This window comes from Neofelis nebulosa, chromosome 8 (assembly GCF_028018385.1).
Source record: "Neofelis nebulosa isolate mNeoNeb1 chromosome 8, mNeoNeb1.pri, whole genome shotgun sequence".
Lineage (NCBI taxonomy): Eukaryota > Metazoa > Chordata > Mammalia > Carnivora > Felidae > Neofelis > Neofelis nebulosa.
Genome location: NC_080789.1, coordinates 112,043,102 through 112,061,542, shown reverse-complemented (window position 1 = coordinate 112,061,542; position 18,441 = coordinate 112,043,102). Strand labels below are relative to the sequence as shown.

Below are 18,441 nucleotides of genomic sequence, written 5' to 3'. Positions count from 1 at the left end.
CCATCAGTATGGTTTGGGATGAAATCTCCCTGTTTTCCACATGGCCTAAAATGTAGTTGGGGGTGTCCAGCATCATCTCTGGATATGACTGTGATTAACTGAACAGTGTCCAGTATCTTTATCTGGTTCTCTCTTAATGGGAATCAGACCATTCGTACAATCAGCCCAGGCAAGAATCCTTAGATTTGATGGAATAGTTTATTTGCCTAAAGCACTGATTATCTTCACTTAAAAAGTCATAAATTAATCTGCCCAGGGACATGAATGATGGAAAGTGCCAGCACGAAACCAGGGATTTGACATTAATCATGAAACTTTAATTAAAACAACGAACTTGTTACTGATGTTACAGCAACAAAAGTGGAATTCCTTCATGGGTTAGTAATCAATTTAAAGATAACCAGAAGTAGGCCACAGAAATTTCACCTCTTTTTCATCCTTAGCCTACTGAGATCCACTAACCCTCTCCAGCCCCCAACCCCCAACTCTATAAAGCCCAAGGCTTCGCTCTATGGCTCTCATGCACCGTAAGCTGAGTTTTGAATCATTTCAGGAAGACAGAGTCTTTTTTTATTTAAACACATCAAGAAGTCACTAAAGGTTTTTTAGGGACAGAAATTATGATGATGTGAAAGAAGAATTTCTTGTAGCTAAAATTTTCTTCAAACTAAGCTGTCTAGAGGGAAGAAAGAAGACCTCGCTGAGGGTTGAAGTAAGATATGTGGGGAAAGAACATATATATAGATACAGGCACACAAACACATATATACACATGTTTTCGTGATAAGTGTGGTATCAACAAGCTCTCAATTAAGGAGAGGACAAGAAATGATCAGATCATAGAGAAACTCGAGAAAATAGCAGACAATGAAAGTTTTCTACATGATGCTTAGGTTCAGGTAGATAGAGATTCCAATCCTGTCTGCCACTTGCCGGCTGTGTGACCCCAGGAGGGTTATACTGTTTGGGCCCAAGTTGTCTCATCTGTGAAACAGGCCAGATATCTAACCTCATAGGATACGGGGAAAAATAAGTGAAGTAACACATGTAAAATGCTTAGAAAAGTGTGTCACACAGTAAATGGCTGACTAATGGGTGTTGGAAGAGTTAGTTTGAAGGCAAAGTCACTTTGTCATCAAAGATTAGCCTCTGGGTTTTGGGAGATATCTTTGTGACCAAAGGAAAACAATAAACAAAATATTAGCTTTCCGGGGCGCCTGGGAGGCTCAGCCATTAAGTGTCCGGCTTCAGCTCAGGTCATGATCTTGTGGTTCGTGGGTTCGAGCCCCATGTGAGGCTCTGTGCTGACAGCTCAGAGCCTGGAGCCTGCTTCGGGTTCTGTGTCTCCCTCTCTCTCTGCCCCTCCCCTGCTCGTGTTCTCTCTCTCTCTCTCAAAAATAAATAAATATTAAAAAAATTTAAATAAAAATTTATTTTTTTTATTTTTTTTTTATTTTTTAATATATGAAATTTACTGTCAAATTGGTTTCCATACAACACCCAGTGATTAGCTTTCCATCCTTTGTGAGAAGGATTGGGTAGAAATCAAGAAGCAGGGAGAGGCACCAAAGAATAACTGAAGAAGCTTCTCTAAGTGAAGACAACTCCACTTTCTGAGAGACTGGAAAGAAGCTTTTTACTGTCCCATGATTGCTTAATCAAAGGCCACAAATAACAACAGCAGCAATCTCTGTTCACTGAATTTCTTTATAACCAACACACAGGTGTGTCTGGTCCTAGAATGAGCCTACTAGAGTTTTCTGAATCCACTCAGGGCAAGTGCCCTGGTTTGGCAATAGCTATCACTTAATGATTATAACTTCTTCCAGTATGGCTTGAAGACCACCATCATGTAGACCATCATCTTACACCAAAGACCTAATGCCTCAGGAAAGCAATTTAGTCACTAAGGTGAGGAGGACATAGAAGGACGAAGAAAGATATAAATACCAAGGCTGACAAGTTGACAAGCAGCTGAGAGACATAATAAATGGGCCTGGTGGGGAGACCATGTCTGGGTGCGGAAGACAGAGGGGAAGTGAGGTGTACAGAGCAGAGAAGTCTACCACCAACAGACGGGAAGCCATGGAGAAGGAAAGATGAAGAGCAAATGGAGAGTCAGCAGGAGAAGAAAAAATACATATATTTCATAAAGGATCTTCAGTAAGTCTTTCTATCAGTGACTATAACTGAACATGTTTCTACTCAGTTTTAGAGTTGCCTTTTGAACACTAAGACAGTAATCTAGAAATTTTAAAAGGATTAAAGAAAAGAGAGTCAAGAAGAAAAAAGAATAAGTAGTTTAGGAATAAAAAAAAAAAATTAAAAAGGAACCCTATTCTGACTGAGAATTAAGTGTGGGTCCTCTCAGGTCTCCTTTCCTCCCGAACTAGTGATACGACTTGACTAGCATCCCTTACCGACATTTCAAAATGTAATTTGAATTCTGTCTATAAGTTGGTTATTCACAGTGAGAAGTTACACACCACTTCGGCTTGTATACGTCCCTTCAATTCAGACTCCTTTCTCTAGTGCTACTGGTACAAAGTCTCGACCATTTGTTTTATTTTACGCTCCACTTTTCTTTTTTTTTTTTTTTAATTTTTTTTTTTTTTAACGTTTATTTATTTTTGAGACAGGGAGAGACAGAGCATGAACAGGGGAGGGTCAGAGAGAGGGAGACACAGAATATGAAGCAGGCTCCAGGCTCTGAGCTGTCAGCACAGAGCCCGACGTGGGGCTAGAACTCACGGACCGCAAGACCATGACCTGAGCTGAAGTCGGCCGCCCAACCGACTGAGCCACCCAGGCGCCCCTACGCTCCACTTTTCAAGAGAACTTCTGTTGTGTGTGAAGTCTTTTTGGTATCGAATGCCATACCAACTTGTTTAGACAAAACTCTGCTGTCAACATCTGAAAAGCAGAGGTCAAGCGTCTTTGAAGAATATCACATGTCAGAAATCTGGTTTTGACTCAAGCCCATGTAGGTTCTCGCTATCTCCCTCTGAGCTCCTCTTTGGTCTTGTTACCTTCCTCTGGATCTCCGCACACAGCCCTTGTCAAGTGGTGCCTAAGCTGGGTGTGGCTCAGCATTCCTAAATCTCCCCACAAATATACACTCCCATCCAGAAACTGTTCTCTAAAGGCAGAGAACAGGCTGTAGAGACCTCCCAGACCTCTTGCCTGAAACAACTTTTTCATCGTGGGATTTCTGCTTTTGTCATATCAACACAGAATAAAATGCCTAGTAGTAATAAGGGGGCTACGCTGAACCCAGAGGGAGTTTTTATTATTTAGGGAAACACTCCAGACGGCGGCAGTACCAGCAGCAGCAACCCTCCCTTCCACGAATTAGATCCTTCTACCAGGTGCTTCAGAAGGGAGAAGGGGAGCGAGGAAGGGCAGCCTAGAGGAGGAGGTGGAAAAGACAGCAGAGCATCAGTTTGGAATATGGAGCTACCTGGGAACACGACCAGGAGAAAGTCAGTGATCCCTCTTTGCCCTCTTGCCCAGGACTGGGACCCTGGTGGTTCTTCTCACGCCAGGCTGTGTACACTTCTGGGCCCTCACCCACCATCTCTCCCACTTCCCTTCCTCAGCCCTGTGCATTTCCCACCTCACTCCGCCTCTTACAAGTGCTTTCTGATATTTCTCCTCCATTTCTTATACTCTCAAACACAACTAAAATTTATGAAGTCAAACAATTTGCCAATCAAATAAGATCACAGCCCCTGCACAGGCAATGCCATTCGCATAGGCCATGATGTGTTACTGACCGTCAGGTATGTCAATCCATTGACCTGATCACACTCATCCATCTGATGGAACGCAAGCCAAACAGGCAGGGTGGAGGGATTTTATACAGAAGAACCTTTATGTATAATCCTGGAATGTTTCACATTTGATGCATGGGGCTGGTTCATACAGCGGCCTTCTTCCATATGCTAAGGGAAGTAGAGCACAGGGAGGAACTTTGCACCTACACCCACTGACATTCCAGACTTGTGAACCAAAACCCTCGGTAGCAATGAGCCTTATGAAATCAGGGTTTAGGGAACGGGCAGGTGTGGGTTTGAATTCTGGCAGAAATTATGGACCAGCTGTGGGACCTTGGGGGAAGTTACTTAATTTCTCTGAGCTGCTTCCTTGTAAGACAACATGTTCAAGGTCCTGTCCAGACCTAAATTTCAGTGACTCTTACCCAGAGTGGGCTAAATAAATAGTTATTCTCCTATGTGAAAGAAAAAAAGCAATTCTCTTATTTAAAAGAAAAAAATAATTTAGTTTTCAAAGGAGATACAGCTTTCCAGATGAAAAAAGAACAACTGAATGAACAATACTACAATAGTAGTAAACTACCATTAGGAGAATGACGCTACTCATCCTGGTAGATTTTCATTCACATCCTCATTCCCTTGTCTGATCCACGTCAATGTAGCCAAGTCCCTCGCTGTTATTATAGGGATTATTTAACATTTACAGGGACTCATCCTTATTAAAAATTAGAAGCAAATCAAGACCACCTTTGTATAGGTCAGTCAAGTTTACACAGAGAAACATTGCCTCCACACTGCTCTGCTCAAAATCAAAGCAATCTACTTGATACAAACATGGTAAGTGGATTTTTTCCACCAAAATGCTTGTCACCTGGTTTTGAAATACAACAAATGCCTGTACGAATTGTGATTATAGGAGTGAATCATAGGAAGTTTGGGAAGATGAGTATTTTTAAATAGGTACTTTTATTCTTCACTGTGCATGGAGGGAATACTCAGATGGGAAAAGGGCTATCATTTCAGGGTATTAGGGCTCGGTCACCTGAGTGCTCTCCAGGCCTTTGGCAGAGAACCCGTGGGGCTGAGGTACCTCCTTGGGGGGAGCCTGGCAGATACCAACCCCCCCCCCCCCACCCCCGGGCTAGTCTGCTCATGAGGTGGGCATCCCTGGGACTCTGAGGATCCGCACTGAACAAGTGTAAGGATGGCGGGAGAGCAAGAGAGATCCTACCTGGGCACAGACCGTGGAGCACCGCCCCCCCCCCCCCCCCCATACAACCGTTTCATGGAGCTCTAGGTTTACACAGCATCAGACACTCTAGTCACCCCACCAGCCAGGCAAAATAAGTGTTAGCTTTCCATTTTTCAGATGAAGAACCAGTCCGGTCCGCGGCCACCTGGGAAGTAGCAGAACCAGTACCAGAGCCCGGGTGTGACCCCTCAGCCCGATGCTCCTATGGCAGATCATCTCGCTCGCGGTTAGGGAGCTTGGGGGTGACAATGCCGGCATCTCCTGCCACACTTTTCTTTCTTCCGGGGGGGCCTCTTTCCAGGGGTCAGATGGGGGGCAGGCTGAGCAGCGCCCTCTGCCTGCCGGCTCCCGCAGGACGAGCGCGTGGAGGAGGGGCTTCCCGCGGGGCCGGGCTGGGACTTACCGGGGCAGGGAGCTGTACTGGCGCTGGGCCTGCTGGAACCCCTCGCGCTCCTCCTGCCGCTGGCGCTGCATCTGCACCTCTACCGACACCGAGTGCCTGCCGCTCTGCGCCGCCGCTCTGGAGTTGGGCTGAAGGGCAAAAATGCGACACGCTTAGCGAGAGAGGCAGTCTGGCTATCATGTGGCCGGTGGGCCTCATTCCGATTCTTAAGGATTGACCTAGAAACATGTTACAGATGTGGCGAGTTTTTAAAAAGCCAACTGCAGTTTTCCCAAGTGTGAGAAAAGAGGTTATCTATTTGCTTTTATGAGCCCCAAATACTCAAGCATCTTAAATTTTGATTATGGCTTTAGAATGGTCTGAAATTGAGAGGCCAACTTTTCCTTCTCTTTTATTTAATGTTTATTTTTGAGGGAGAGAGAGAGAGAGAGCGAGCACAGGGGAGGGGTAGAGAGAGAAGTAAGGGACAGAGGATCAGAAGCAGGCTCTGTGCTAAGAGCCGTGTGCCCGATGTGGGGGCTCAAACTCACCAGAAGATCATGACCTCAGCTGAAATCAGACCCTGAAGACTGAGCCACCCAGGTGCCCTGGGGGGTCAACTTTTCCAGTCTTCCTGATGGTTTGGTAAATACTAACATTAGACACCAGTTTGCATCCCCTGTATATCCAGCAAGTACAGGGGAGCAAGGCTCCTCAGGAGAGCATAAGATGCCAATGTCAAAAATAAATAAGTAAATAAATTTTGCTACAATAATTCACAGAAGTGGGAAAGTCCATGGGTGTGCACTTGCAAGTTGGCTGTGCTGGTGAATTTTCTCAGCGGTTACCTATTTTAGGCTAGCAGTAGGGCTACAATAGAACTCATTCCCCTTCTCCTAAAGGGTGATGGCTAAATTCTGAATGGAGATTCGTTGACACTAGGCACCGTTCGCCATGTATAGGTCTCCTCCAACCCAGGGGTGGCAGCCAAATGGAAACACTCATCAAAAGAATAAACCCTAACAGCTAACAGCTAACAGCTCCTTGAATTGGTTATGAGACAATACATTTTCCCTTACTTATTAGGAAATGGCATTTTTACCTAGGTTAATTATACCCTATAGAGAAATTTCTACTCCTTCTGGCTAAATACTTTGGTCAGCAGGTCATCCACTGATTGCTGCCTCTCAGCAAACTCAGACATTTGGTTGTGTATATTGTGCCATGCAGATCAAGCCCCTGTGGATGCTTCAGCTTCTCACCGACAGTTTTTAGCTTACCTTCTAGATCTGCCCTTTGAAAATGAAAGTTGGTCTACTCAAAATAGACAACGATGCCTCTAACTCTATAAAACACCCAACAGTGGTTTATCGTAGCATCAGTGACATTCACTAAGTAATCCTTTTTGGCACTTGCTAACCTCTGCTCCCCTTTGTGTGACGCAACATTGTGCAATAGGCATATTCTGAATGAAGAATGCCTCTTAAAAACAAGCTATCGATTTTCTCTCGTAGACACCAATGGCAGACTTTGACTTGATAATAGTTTCCTAAAATAACAGTCTTTGCATTCATTTGGAGAGTTGTAAGGTAGCATGTGGGCTTGTTACTTAAGGAGTGGCTCCTGTGGTTGGCTTTTGTGTGAACAGAAAGAAAGCATCATCTATTGTTCTCTTTCTGCCTGGCCAGCATTATCTTATTTGTGGGTAAGCAATAATAAGGATTATATGGGGCAAAAATTTCAAAGCATATGGGCATAGTCAGTGGGCATATTAAAAATATCCCGATACAAAAATAATGTGTGAAGAGATTAGGCTTTACAATACCCCAGTCTCTACTAGTGGATGTTTATAACCACACTCACTGGAACAAATGTGTGTTCTGAGACCTGCTCCACAACACCGTTCAAATAACACATCAGTGGTGCCTTGAGCGAGGAAAACACTTTGCCGAGTGAGTTCTGCTTATGTAAACAAAGCGTCAACCAATTGTTCATCAACTACATTAAAGAAGACAGACATTTTCTTCCATTACACTTGATGAGGCTGGCCAAAAAGAAAACCGAGCGGCTCTATTGTTCAGGGTGAGGCTTGGGAAGCTTGAGAGAAGCCACTGGACAGAGGGAAAGCAAAGCAAGAAAATACTACACGATTTTCTTTCCACCCTCAAAAAGAACCACGTTTCCCTTTCCTTTTCACTCAGTATAAGCTATATACATGTGTCAAGCAGTCTTGAGAGATCTGGCATTCTGCAGCAGGATTTAGTAACGGGCTTCTTAAGCTCATGCTGTTCTGTGACACACTGCTTGTGGAGATGTGAAAAGAAAATGCAAGGTCTTGTAGACATTGCAGGTGTATTTTTAAGTTGTTTCTCCCAGAGGCCTGAAAATTTGATTCTGACAGAAAAAAAAAAAAAAAGTTGAAAGGCTTTTGTTTCCTCAACTGTGTGTTTTCTGACACTGTGCACCTCAAACCTTATCCATGGCAAGGACCCAGTTGGATCTTGATGAACTCCAATAATAAAATTATCATCACACAGGATCTGAAAACTTAACATGAGTGAATGAGTTTGGTACTGGCAAACTGACATATTTCATACTAGTCTGCCCACTACGATGACTTTTATTCCATTTCTTTTTTCAAAGCATGCAGAAGGGTAGGTTCTTAAGAAGAATTCCCCTTATCTTTAAGATGAAATGTTACTGAGCCACAGATCTCAAGGAAGATTGTATACATGACCAGCCTAGAGCAACACTGACATAAGTTTATCCTGGCAAGTTTTATACTTGGCCCGAATCAAAAATAACCTGATTCGTGACTTCAATGGTGATCTCATAAAAATGTAAATTGTGGGAGCAGTATTATAATCGACAATCCTGACTTTTAAATACAGTGGTTTCCATCTCTATGGCAGAAATAGAATAATGTGTCTGGAGTCCAAAATAATAAAAATGAAGAAAGGTAATTTGTAACCCCAGGGAGAAGTTCATGTTTTCAAAAAGAACAGCATTAACAGCTACAACCACAAAGTAACATATATACAGGGAAACACACAGGTAAATTATAATTGTAATAATTCTGGAGATCAAGGGGTGCCTGGGTGCCCAGTCAGTTAAGCGTCTGATTTCAGTTCAGGTCATGATCTCACAGTGTGTGAGTTCGAGCCCTGCGTCGGACTCTGTGCTGACAGCCCAGAGCCTGGAGCCTGCTTCAGGTGCTGTGTCTCCCTCTCTCTGTCTCTCCCCCATTTGCATTTTGTCTTTCTCTCTCAAAAATAAATAAACATTAAAAAAAAATTTTTAAATATTAATTCTGGATATCTGCCAGACAATAAGAGCTCTGTTTTAAGAATACAAATCTCAGATGACCTGGCCTTGTTTATGATGAAATTTGTGACAAGCAATGACCTTTTAAGTAAAAAAATTGCCAAGGTTGGCAGGGCCATAATAATGTAGAGGTAGTAAATAGAAATAAATACATGGTTATCTGTTACACAGTACACTGGAGGACCATGATATGTAAATTTCTTCATGGCTTATGTTTAAAGCCACAAGCGAAAACTATGCATGTTTCTTTTATAAATGAGCTGCAAAGTATTGGTCTCTATCGTGATTATAGAGAGACAGTATTTATACAATACAAAAAATTATGTAAAGTTTGGGAAGGCTACACAATTTGGCTATCACTTATTAGTGTAAAACAAAATATCAAAAATCACTGGTGAAAACATAGTGTTTTCACCAGATTTCATTAACTAAACATTTTTCTCAGTTAAATAAAATCATTCTTATTTTTCCAAAATAAGAATATAAAACAAAACTGTTAAGACTAAAGAAAGAACAAAAATAACTATACAGCATACAAAGTGTCAGTACCATTTAGAGCCAGGAATATTGGAAGACTTTTAGAGCTTAATCTATGAGTGCATGTGTCATTTACGAAATAAAATTCATTACTCTTTTATTAGCATTTATAGAAAATAATTTTTAAATACTCTAATTTTTCTTCACATAGTGTGTAAGCATATGTGTGTGTGCACCTGTATATCTTCACATATACACACATATATGTACTATTCTTACAAATGATACTTTTGAGTGAGTTTTCTATTCAAAATGAATACAATGTTCAAATTTTCACCTGTGTTCAAGGGCACATATGGAAAACAAAAATAAGATACAAGTTCAACTGCTTCAGAGGAAAAGTGATGATAAAGATGATGATGGTGACAATAACTAAAAGGACACACATCCACCTGAGATTTGGAATTTCTATGTTGGCAATTCAAACTTGCTGTAACCCTAATATAAATTCCACATTCTGATAAAATGGTAATTTAAAGATTTGGTAGAGGGTAGGAAGACTTTTATGCCATTGAATCATGTAAAAAGCATAAACTGTTCACTCTGTTTAGAAGTGGCAACTGCTGGGGCGCCTGGGTGGCTCAGTCACTTCAGCATCCGACTCTTGGTTTTGGCTCCGGTCATGATCTCACAGTTCACGGATAGAGCCCCGATCTGGGCTCTACGCTAACAGCATGGAGCCTGCTTGGGATTCTCTCTCTCCCTCTCTCAAAATAAATAAATAAACTTGAAGAAAAAAAAAGTGGCAACCACTAAGCTTGGTAATTATTCTGTATAGTAGATTCATTTACAACTTTTTTATTTTTATTTTTATTTTTATTAAAAAAAAATTTTTTTTTTCAACGTTTTTTATTTATTTTTGGGACAGAGAGAGACAGAGCATGAACGGGGGAGGGGCAGAGAGAGAGGGAGACACAGAATCGGAAGCAGGCTCCAGGTTCCGAGCCATCAGCCCAGAGCCTGACGCGGGGCTCGAACTCACCGACCGCGAGATCGTGACCTGGCTGAAGTCGGACGCTTAACCGACTACGCCACCCAGGCGCCCCTCATTTACAACTTTTAATCAAAACAAAATTAACTTTTGTTTATACATCCTGCCTTCACAGCCTTCCACCTCTATCCCATCACACAAGATACTGTTACAACTATTGATCGAACTCTTGTGGGTTCTGAATGTTGAAAAGCCTAATTGCTGCTAATGATGTGAGTAAAGCTTGAAAAATCTGCAGAGCAAACCAGTTTCCCTCATGAAATTTTCATAAATACATGTTCGTTTTTTACACACCGTTTGTCTTTCTCTCGTCTTTGCCAACCAGTGTTTGGATCTACTTTTCCCCCTCCTTAAACAGCAGGTTACTGAAAATTGCAGCTCTAAAAATAAGCCAGCCTTCTAGTGTCCCATGCTTATGATGACCAAAGGCAACTTCATTGATTTCTACTACCTGAGGTCTCTGCCGGTAGCACGGCCCATGGGTCATGGAGCCTTCAGCTGAGAGATGGGTCATTGGAGCTAGAAGAAAGGGGTCTACTTTGCAGCAGCACAGAGGCTTTTGCCATGAGTAAAGGGTCCCGGTTTGCTTGCAGGAATGGCTTTCTCCAGGTTGATTTCCAAGGGAGGTGATTTCCACCCAGTTCACCCAGTTTGAACTGCAAAGCTATCAACCGAGAAGGCATTTTTTGAGTAAAGGCATGGAGCCCCACTATAAGGAAATTACAGGAGATATCCTTGAAGTCTTAGGAGAGATGAAAACAAAAGGATAAGCATCATTTTCTCAAACTTCCCAGGTACAGGGAAGGCAATCCAGGGGTTCAGGGTGGCTGTGTACTACAGACTGGCTCTCTAATTAAAGCAGACAAAACCTTAAAAAAGGGAAGAGGAGCCATTAAAAGTCCCAGACAGAAAAATGGAAAAAAGGACAGACCTTTTTTTTTTGTTGTTGTTTAAAGACAGACAGCTGGGAAGAAAGCTTGGGGGAGAAGAGGGTATTCACATCGCAGAGGATCAATTTTCCATCTGAAGGACTAAACTACTTTGAGTCACTACCAACCCGGGATGGAAAGGATTTAGCAATATAGCTATTAAAGGCTCCATTATCCCATCTATCAACCGCCTCAGCCAGCAAGTCTCCTTGTGGGCAACACTCAGGTATCTGCAAAGTTTTAACAGCATACTGTACTTATGTCTGCAGCGTGCAATTTAATTCTTTTAAAAGCAACACTAAGTTCTGTCCATATCTGAGCTCTGTGATAATAACCCTAACCTCAGCTATTGTTCCATTATCTTAAGAAAGATTTAAAGCAACTTGCTGCTTTATTTATGCTGCACCTGGCATTACATGGTGAAGAAGTTGCTTTTTCTCCCCTCCTCCTCCTCCTCCTCCTCCTGCTCCTCCTCCTCCTCCTTCTCCTCCTCCTCCTCCTCCTCCTCCTTGTTGTCGTCGTCGTCCTCCTCCTCCTCTTCTTAACCAACTTGGGAGAGAATGCACTTCAGTTATGGAGCTAAGGGAATTTCCTGGGCCTCTGCTCATCTAAAGACCCTTTGTGCCACAAATCAGCTCCCTCAGGCCCAAACATTATTTTGAACAAAAGCCCAGGAACAGGTGCATTCCACACTGCTAGGGTTTAGGGAGAACATTTTGAAAATGGATGAACTGAAAAGGGCTACTTGGATGAATTTTCTGCAGCATCCCTCTCTGTATGTAAAGTAATTGGCTCGGATCTTCTATATGATACATCTGGTCGCACTTTGTGTGTGGCATTTCCAACAAGCATGACAATTTCAACTAATATGGACTAAGAGGGACACACAGCTTGAAGACAAATATCTGGTTCCTTACAACTAAAATGATTGCAAACCATTCCAATGGGTGAGATCATAGCCTCATCCTTTCCAAAAAGACTGACCTTTTAAGGTCAGAATACACACAGAAAAAGAAAAAAAAAAAAACTAAGATACTCAAAGCTCATTTTGTAAAACAGATAATAAAAACCATAGACTCAGCTACATTTTGAGGCTCTTATTGAGGCAGACAAAACCCTATTAAGGCAACAAGGAGAATTGGTATGAAAATTAATACACTAAGTAGAATTATAGTCACTTCAAGCTCATTTATATGATCAGTAGAATGGAGAAAAAACAGCAAGATCCCAATTGTTTGAAAATTAAAAAAAAAAAAGAAGAAAGAAAAAGAAAAGGCCAACTTCTGACCCACAATTTAGGAAATTATTCCATTCCTAAAGTAATCAGCCTGTCATCCAAATAATTCCCTGCTCACTCATTACAGGAAATGATAATACAAGCCAAGTGCTCAGTCTAAAGTTGCTATGGCATTTTGATACACAACAATTTGGCCTATGACCTTTTGTAGGTGAGTTTCTGGATGTATATGATTTTCTCAAACATTTTTCCTAACATGATTGTTCATATTAAGTAGCTGGCATGGGAATGTATGCCAACATATTCACCACCCCCATTAGGAAAAAAAAAATCATATAAGGGGACCAAAATGGATATCAAATCATTTCTACATCTCCCAATGAACAATATCTACAGGTAAGAAGTAGGAAATGCTCATTTAGTCTCAAACTTGGACATTTCACATGTAGATACAATGTCACCAGCCAGAAAAAAATCCCATCAATCTTAGTTCCCAAATATATGTTTCTCTATTTCTCAAAGTTATGTATTTAAAATATATTACAAATCTAACAAGGTGTTCTTTCCTTTCCTTTCCTTTCCTTTTCTTTCTCTCTATATGGAATGCTTCATGAATTTACATGCATCCTTGTGCAGGAGCCATGTTACTCTTCTTTGTATCCCTCCAATTTTAGGATATGTGCTCCCAAAGCAAGCACTGAGGTCTTCTTTCAGGCCTTTCCTAACCACCCACACTTTATTTGGGCATGGTTCCTCTGTGTTTAATACTCCATACATACCTGTATCATAAACTGTACAAAATATTCTTCTCTGTTGTATCAGCTCGACTGTAGGGCTCTAAGGATATTCTTTCTTCCCCATCTTTGTTCTCTAGCACCAGACACACTGACTGAACATAGTAAGCACCCAATACATCTGATCAATTAAATAACTAATTAAACAGCAATGCTGCAAATATGCTGGTTTGAAATCCACATTCCCAGGCAAAGTCAGGTGGCATTCCACTGCTCCTCATGGTATGGTATGGAGATTGAGAAAACCCCTGCAGGGCCTTGTAGGCTAGAACTCTGTGTTTGAGAACCATTTTCATATATACTTGCTTTTCTCCTTCTGGTAGCCACTGTACTCTTTCCTCTTTTCAGCCTTTCTGTGCAAAAATACATTGCTAGGCATGTTTACCACACATCAAAAAAGAATCCTGCTTCAAGTCAATCAACATGATATATCATATCAATAAGAAAAAGGATAAAAAACATATGATCATTTCAATAGATACAGAAAAAGCATCTGATTAAGTACAACACCCATTCATGATAAAAAAAACCCTCAACAAAGTAGGTTCAGAGGGAACATACCCTAATATAATAAAGACATTCTATGAACAACCCACAGCAAACATCATATTCAATGGGGGAAAACTGACATCTTTTCCCCTAAGGTCAGGAACAAGACAAGGATGGCCATTTTTATTCGCATAGTACTGGAAGTCCTAGCTACAACAATCAGACAACAAAAAGAAATAAAAGCATCCCAGTTGGTAAGTTAGAAATACAACTTTCACTACTTTCAGATGACATGATACTATGTATGGAAAACCCAAGATTCTCTCCCTCTGTCCCTCCCTACTCACGCTCTCACACACACTCTCTCTTTCTCTCTCTCAAGAAAAAAAAAAAAAAAAAGAAAGAAAAAGAAAAAAAGAGAAGAAAAAAGAAAATCCAATAGACCCTTCCCAAAAGCTATGAGAACTGATAAATGAATTCAGTAAAGTCACAGTATACAAAATCAATGTATAGAAATATGCTGCATTTCTAAACACTAATAATGAAGTCACAGAAAGAGAAATTAAGAATACAATCCCATTTGCAATTGCACCAAAAACAATACCTAGGAATAAACTTAATTAACCAAACAGGTAAAAGACCCGTACTCCAAAACTATAAAACATTGATAAAAGAAATTGACAATAATACAAAGAAATGGAAAGACATTCCATGCTCATGAACTGGAAGAACAAGTATTGTTAAAATGTCCATACTACCCAAAGCAATCTACACATTTAATGCAAACCCTGTCAAAATACCAATAACATTTTTCATAGAATGAGAACAAATAATCCTTAAATTTGTATGGAACCACAAAAGATCCTGAATGGTCAAAACAAGCTTGAAAAAGAAAAGTACAACTGGAGGTATTACAATTCCAGACATCAACTTATATTATAAAACTGTAGTAATCAAAACAGTATGGTATTGGCACAAAAATAGACACATAGAAATGTAACAGAATAGAAAACGTGGATGTAAATCCACAATTATGTGATCAATTAATCTTCAATGAAGCAGTAAAGAATATCCAATGGGGAAAAAGACAGTCTTTTCAACAAATGGTGTTGGGTAAACTGGACAGCAACATGCAAAAGAATGAAACTGGACCATTTTCTTTCACCAAACACAAAAATAAACTCAAAAGGGATTAAAGACCTAAATGTGAAAACTGAAACCATAAAAATCGTAGAAGAGAGCTCAAGCAGTAATTTCTCTGATATTGGTCATAGCAACATTTTTCTAGATATGTGTCCTGAGGCTAGGTAAATAAAAGCAAAAATAAACTACTGGAACTATAAAAACTATTTTATCAAAATAAAAACTTTCTGCACAGCAAAGGAATCAACAAAACTAAAAGGCAATCTACAGAATGGGAGAAGATATTTGCAAATGACATATCTGATAAAGGGTTAGAATCTAAAATATAAAAAGAACTGATGCAATTCAACATCCCAAAACCAAATAATCCATTTAAAAAATGGGCAGAAGACATGAACATTTGGCCAAAGAAGACATCCAGATGGCCAACAGACACATGAAAAGATGCTCAACATCACTTATCATCAGGAAAATTAAAATCAAAACTCAGACCTGTCAGAATGGCTAAAATCAACAACACAAGAAACAAGTGTTGGCAAGGATGTGGAGAGAAAGGAACCCTTGTTACTGTCGGTGGGAATGCAAACTGGTACAGCCACTGTGGAAAATAATATGGAGATTCCTCAAAAAGTTAAAAATAGAACTACCTTACGATCCAGTAATCACATTACTGGGTATTTACCCAAAAAATACAAAAACACTAATTCAAAGGGATACATGCACCCCGATGTATGTATTGCAGCATTATTTACAATAGCCATATAATGGAAGCAGTCTAAGTGTCTATCAACTGATGAATGGATAAAGATGTGGTATATATATAATGGAATATTACTCAGCCATAAAAAGGAATGAAATCTTGCCATGTGCAACAACATGGATAGAGCTAGAGAGTACAATGCTAAGCAAAATAAGTCAGAGAAAGATAAATGCCATATGATTTCATTCCTATGTGGAATTTAAGAAGCATAACAGTTTAAGAAACATAACAAATGAGCAAAGGGGAAAAAAGAGACAAACTAAGAAACAGACTCTTAACTACAGAGAACATCCTGATGGTTACCAGAGAGGAGGTAGGTGAGGAGATGGGTGAAATAGGTGATAGGGATTAGGAGGGCACTTATTGTGATGAGCACTTGGTGTTGTATGAAAGTGTTGAATCTCTGTCTTGTACACCTGAAACTAATATAACACTGTTTGTTAACTATACTGGATTTAAAATAAAAAACCTAATTTAAAAAAAAAAAAGAATCCTGCTTTAGGAAAGCTGGTAGGAAGAGATTAAGTCAATTATGGCAAACAATATAAGTAGATTAACATAATTCTGTCATGTTGTTACATGGGCATGACTCAATTTACTTGATCATCTAAAAATAAATGTTTTAGGGGCACGTGGGTGGCTCAGTCAGTTGCGTGTCTGACTTCGGCTTAGGTCATGATCTCACGGCTTGTGAGTTCTAGCCTCACGTTTGGCTCTGTGCTGACAGCTCAGAGCCTGGAGCCTCTTCAGATTCTTCGTCTTTTTCTCTCTCTCTCTGCCCCTCCCCTGCTCACACTCTGTCTCTGTCTCTGTCTCTGTGTCTGTATCTCTCTCTCTCAAAAATAAACATTAAAAAAAATCTTAACTAAATAAATAAAAATAAAATGTTTTAGAAAAACAATACCTTTAATAGTAATGTTGCAGAAACACAATTAGAGATTTTTTAAGGTATTATATCTGCTGAAGTTCTTATATAACCTCTGAAAGTTAGGCTAGGATCGACTTCATGAGGAGTTTTTACTCTTGGATGGTGGTTTCATGTGGCCAATTGGCTGCTCTAGGCTCCTCCTTCCTCACCTGAACAGAGGCAAAGTCCTTCAAACTAGTACTGCTTTTCTCATTTTTCCATCTTCTCCTTTCTCAAAATTATCTCCCACAGACCCCAATTTGGTCACTAAGCCCCTTAGTCAAAACGTTTATAGGTTTCTGCCCTTGTATAGAGTATATTGTGGGTGTTGGATTTTAGGAGTAAAAAGGACCTCAGAGATGATTTAACTCTAGATCACTGCTTCTCAAAGTAACATGCTTCAGAATCACCCCTCCAGGGCTTGTTAAAATACAGATTCCTGGGCCTCACCCAGATCCAGGAGGTCTGAAGGGAGCTCCAGGTGATGCTGATGGTGCTGGTCTGTGGACCACACTCGGAGAAGCTCTACTTGTATTGCTTTACCTGACACATTCAGCTTTCTCTTAAATTTTCATTATAACAAAGGGTTTAATAACTGACACTCAACCATCTACTCTAAGTCTCTTGGTTTAACATACAAGAAAACAGTCCTGAAGAGCTAGGTTGCCTGGCCAGTGGGCCAGTGTTCTGTCCTCATACCATCTTTCTTCAGCCTTCCAACCTAGCGTTGAAGGTTCTGACTACATTTCTACCTTTATCTCTCCTTCCCTACAATATAACCGACCTCTCAGTTCTGTGGCAGTTGGGTCCATACCCTTTCCAAAATAAATCAGGATCTTTTTTTTTTTTTTTTTTTTTTTTTTTTTTTTAACTGTAAGCCTTTTCTAACACTACTCTTCCTTCTAACCCTACCTTCCCATATGCCTAATGTAATTATAATCCCAACATTTTGAACTGAACTCATTAACTCTTTGGACCTTAATCTCTGTTCTCTCAGGAACTCACATGGATGGCATATCTTTGACCTCAAATCATCAGGAACTGTCCCACCTCCAAGATCCAGGACTCCAAAAAATATATTGTTTTGACCACAGCCCCTAGGCTTTCGAACCCCTAGAGTACCGACCCTTCTTGCATCCTCCCAGGCAATTAGGATATATGTCCCTGAGCTGTACTCACCATCCTACCCAGAGTGGGTGATGCTCCACCTGCCTCTTCCCCAGGCCGCCAGAGTAGCTTCCTTGACTTTCTGCCATGTCTGACTGGTTAATCCCCATTGCAGAAGTAATCAAAAAATTATTTTTCTATTCCCTCTAAGCATTTTTAGCTATGGTCACATTACCATGTTGATCACTAATACTCTCAGCTAGAATGTCCTATCTCAAGTGGCCTGTATGTTCATGTCTAATTGAGTCCCCCTCAAGTTTCCAAAGATATTCTTCAAAATTCCCATCATCGGGGGCACCTGGGTGGCTCAGTCGATTAAGTGTCTGACTTTGGCTCAGGTCCCGATCTTGCAGTTTGTGGGTTTGAGCCCCATGTTGGGCTCTGTGCTGACAGCTCAGACCCTAGAGATTCTGTGTCTCCCTCTCTCTCTGCTACCTTGCTCATGCTCTGTCTCTCTCTCTCAAAACTAAATAAGCAATATTTTTTTTTTTACATTCCCATCATCTCTAACACCCCCAAACCTACCCCAATGCCTCTCATTCTCAGCAGTGCCATCATCTCCAAGACAAAACACAAGAACAGAGAGAGCACAAGTCTAGGGCTGGACTGGGGAGGATTAGCAAGCCACACTGTGGAATTTGGACTCTCTCTCTTGGGCATTGAGAAACCATTCAGCGTTCTGTTTTAGAAAAATCACTCTGGGGAGCCTGGGTGGCTCAGTCGGTTAAGCATCCGACTTTGGGTCAGGTCACA

The 18,441-nt window shown here is 40.8% G+C and overlaps 1 protein-coding gene and 1 non-coding gene across 21 annotated transcripts in view; both read right to left on the bottom strand.

The window, feature by feature from the left end:
* Positions 1-18,441, bottom strand: part of PARD3 (par-3 family cell polarity regulator) — a 668,338-nt gene that overhangs the window by 3,193 nt on the left and 646,704 nt on the right. For all 20 annotated transcript variants that reach the window (XM_058681495.1, XM_058681510.1, XM_058681501.1 and 17 more), the window contains one exon: positions 5,432-5,559. In XM_058681495.1, the coding sequence (XP_058537478.1) occupies positions 5,432-5,559 (128 nt within the window). The remainder of the gene's footprint in view (positions 1-5,431; positions 5,560-18,441) is intronic.
* On the bottom strand, positions 13,021-13,126 carry LOC131484158 (U6 spliceosomal RNA). Its single transcript, XR_009248068.1, has one exon. It is a non-coding gene; the product is annotated as a U6 spliceosomal RNA (small nuclear RNA).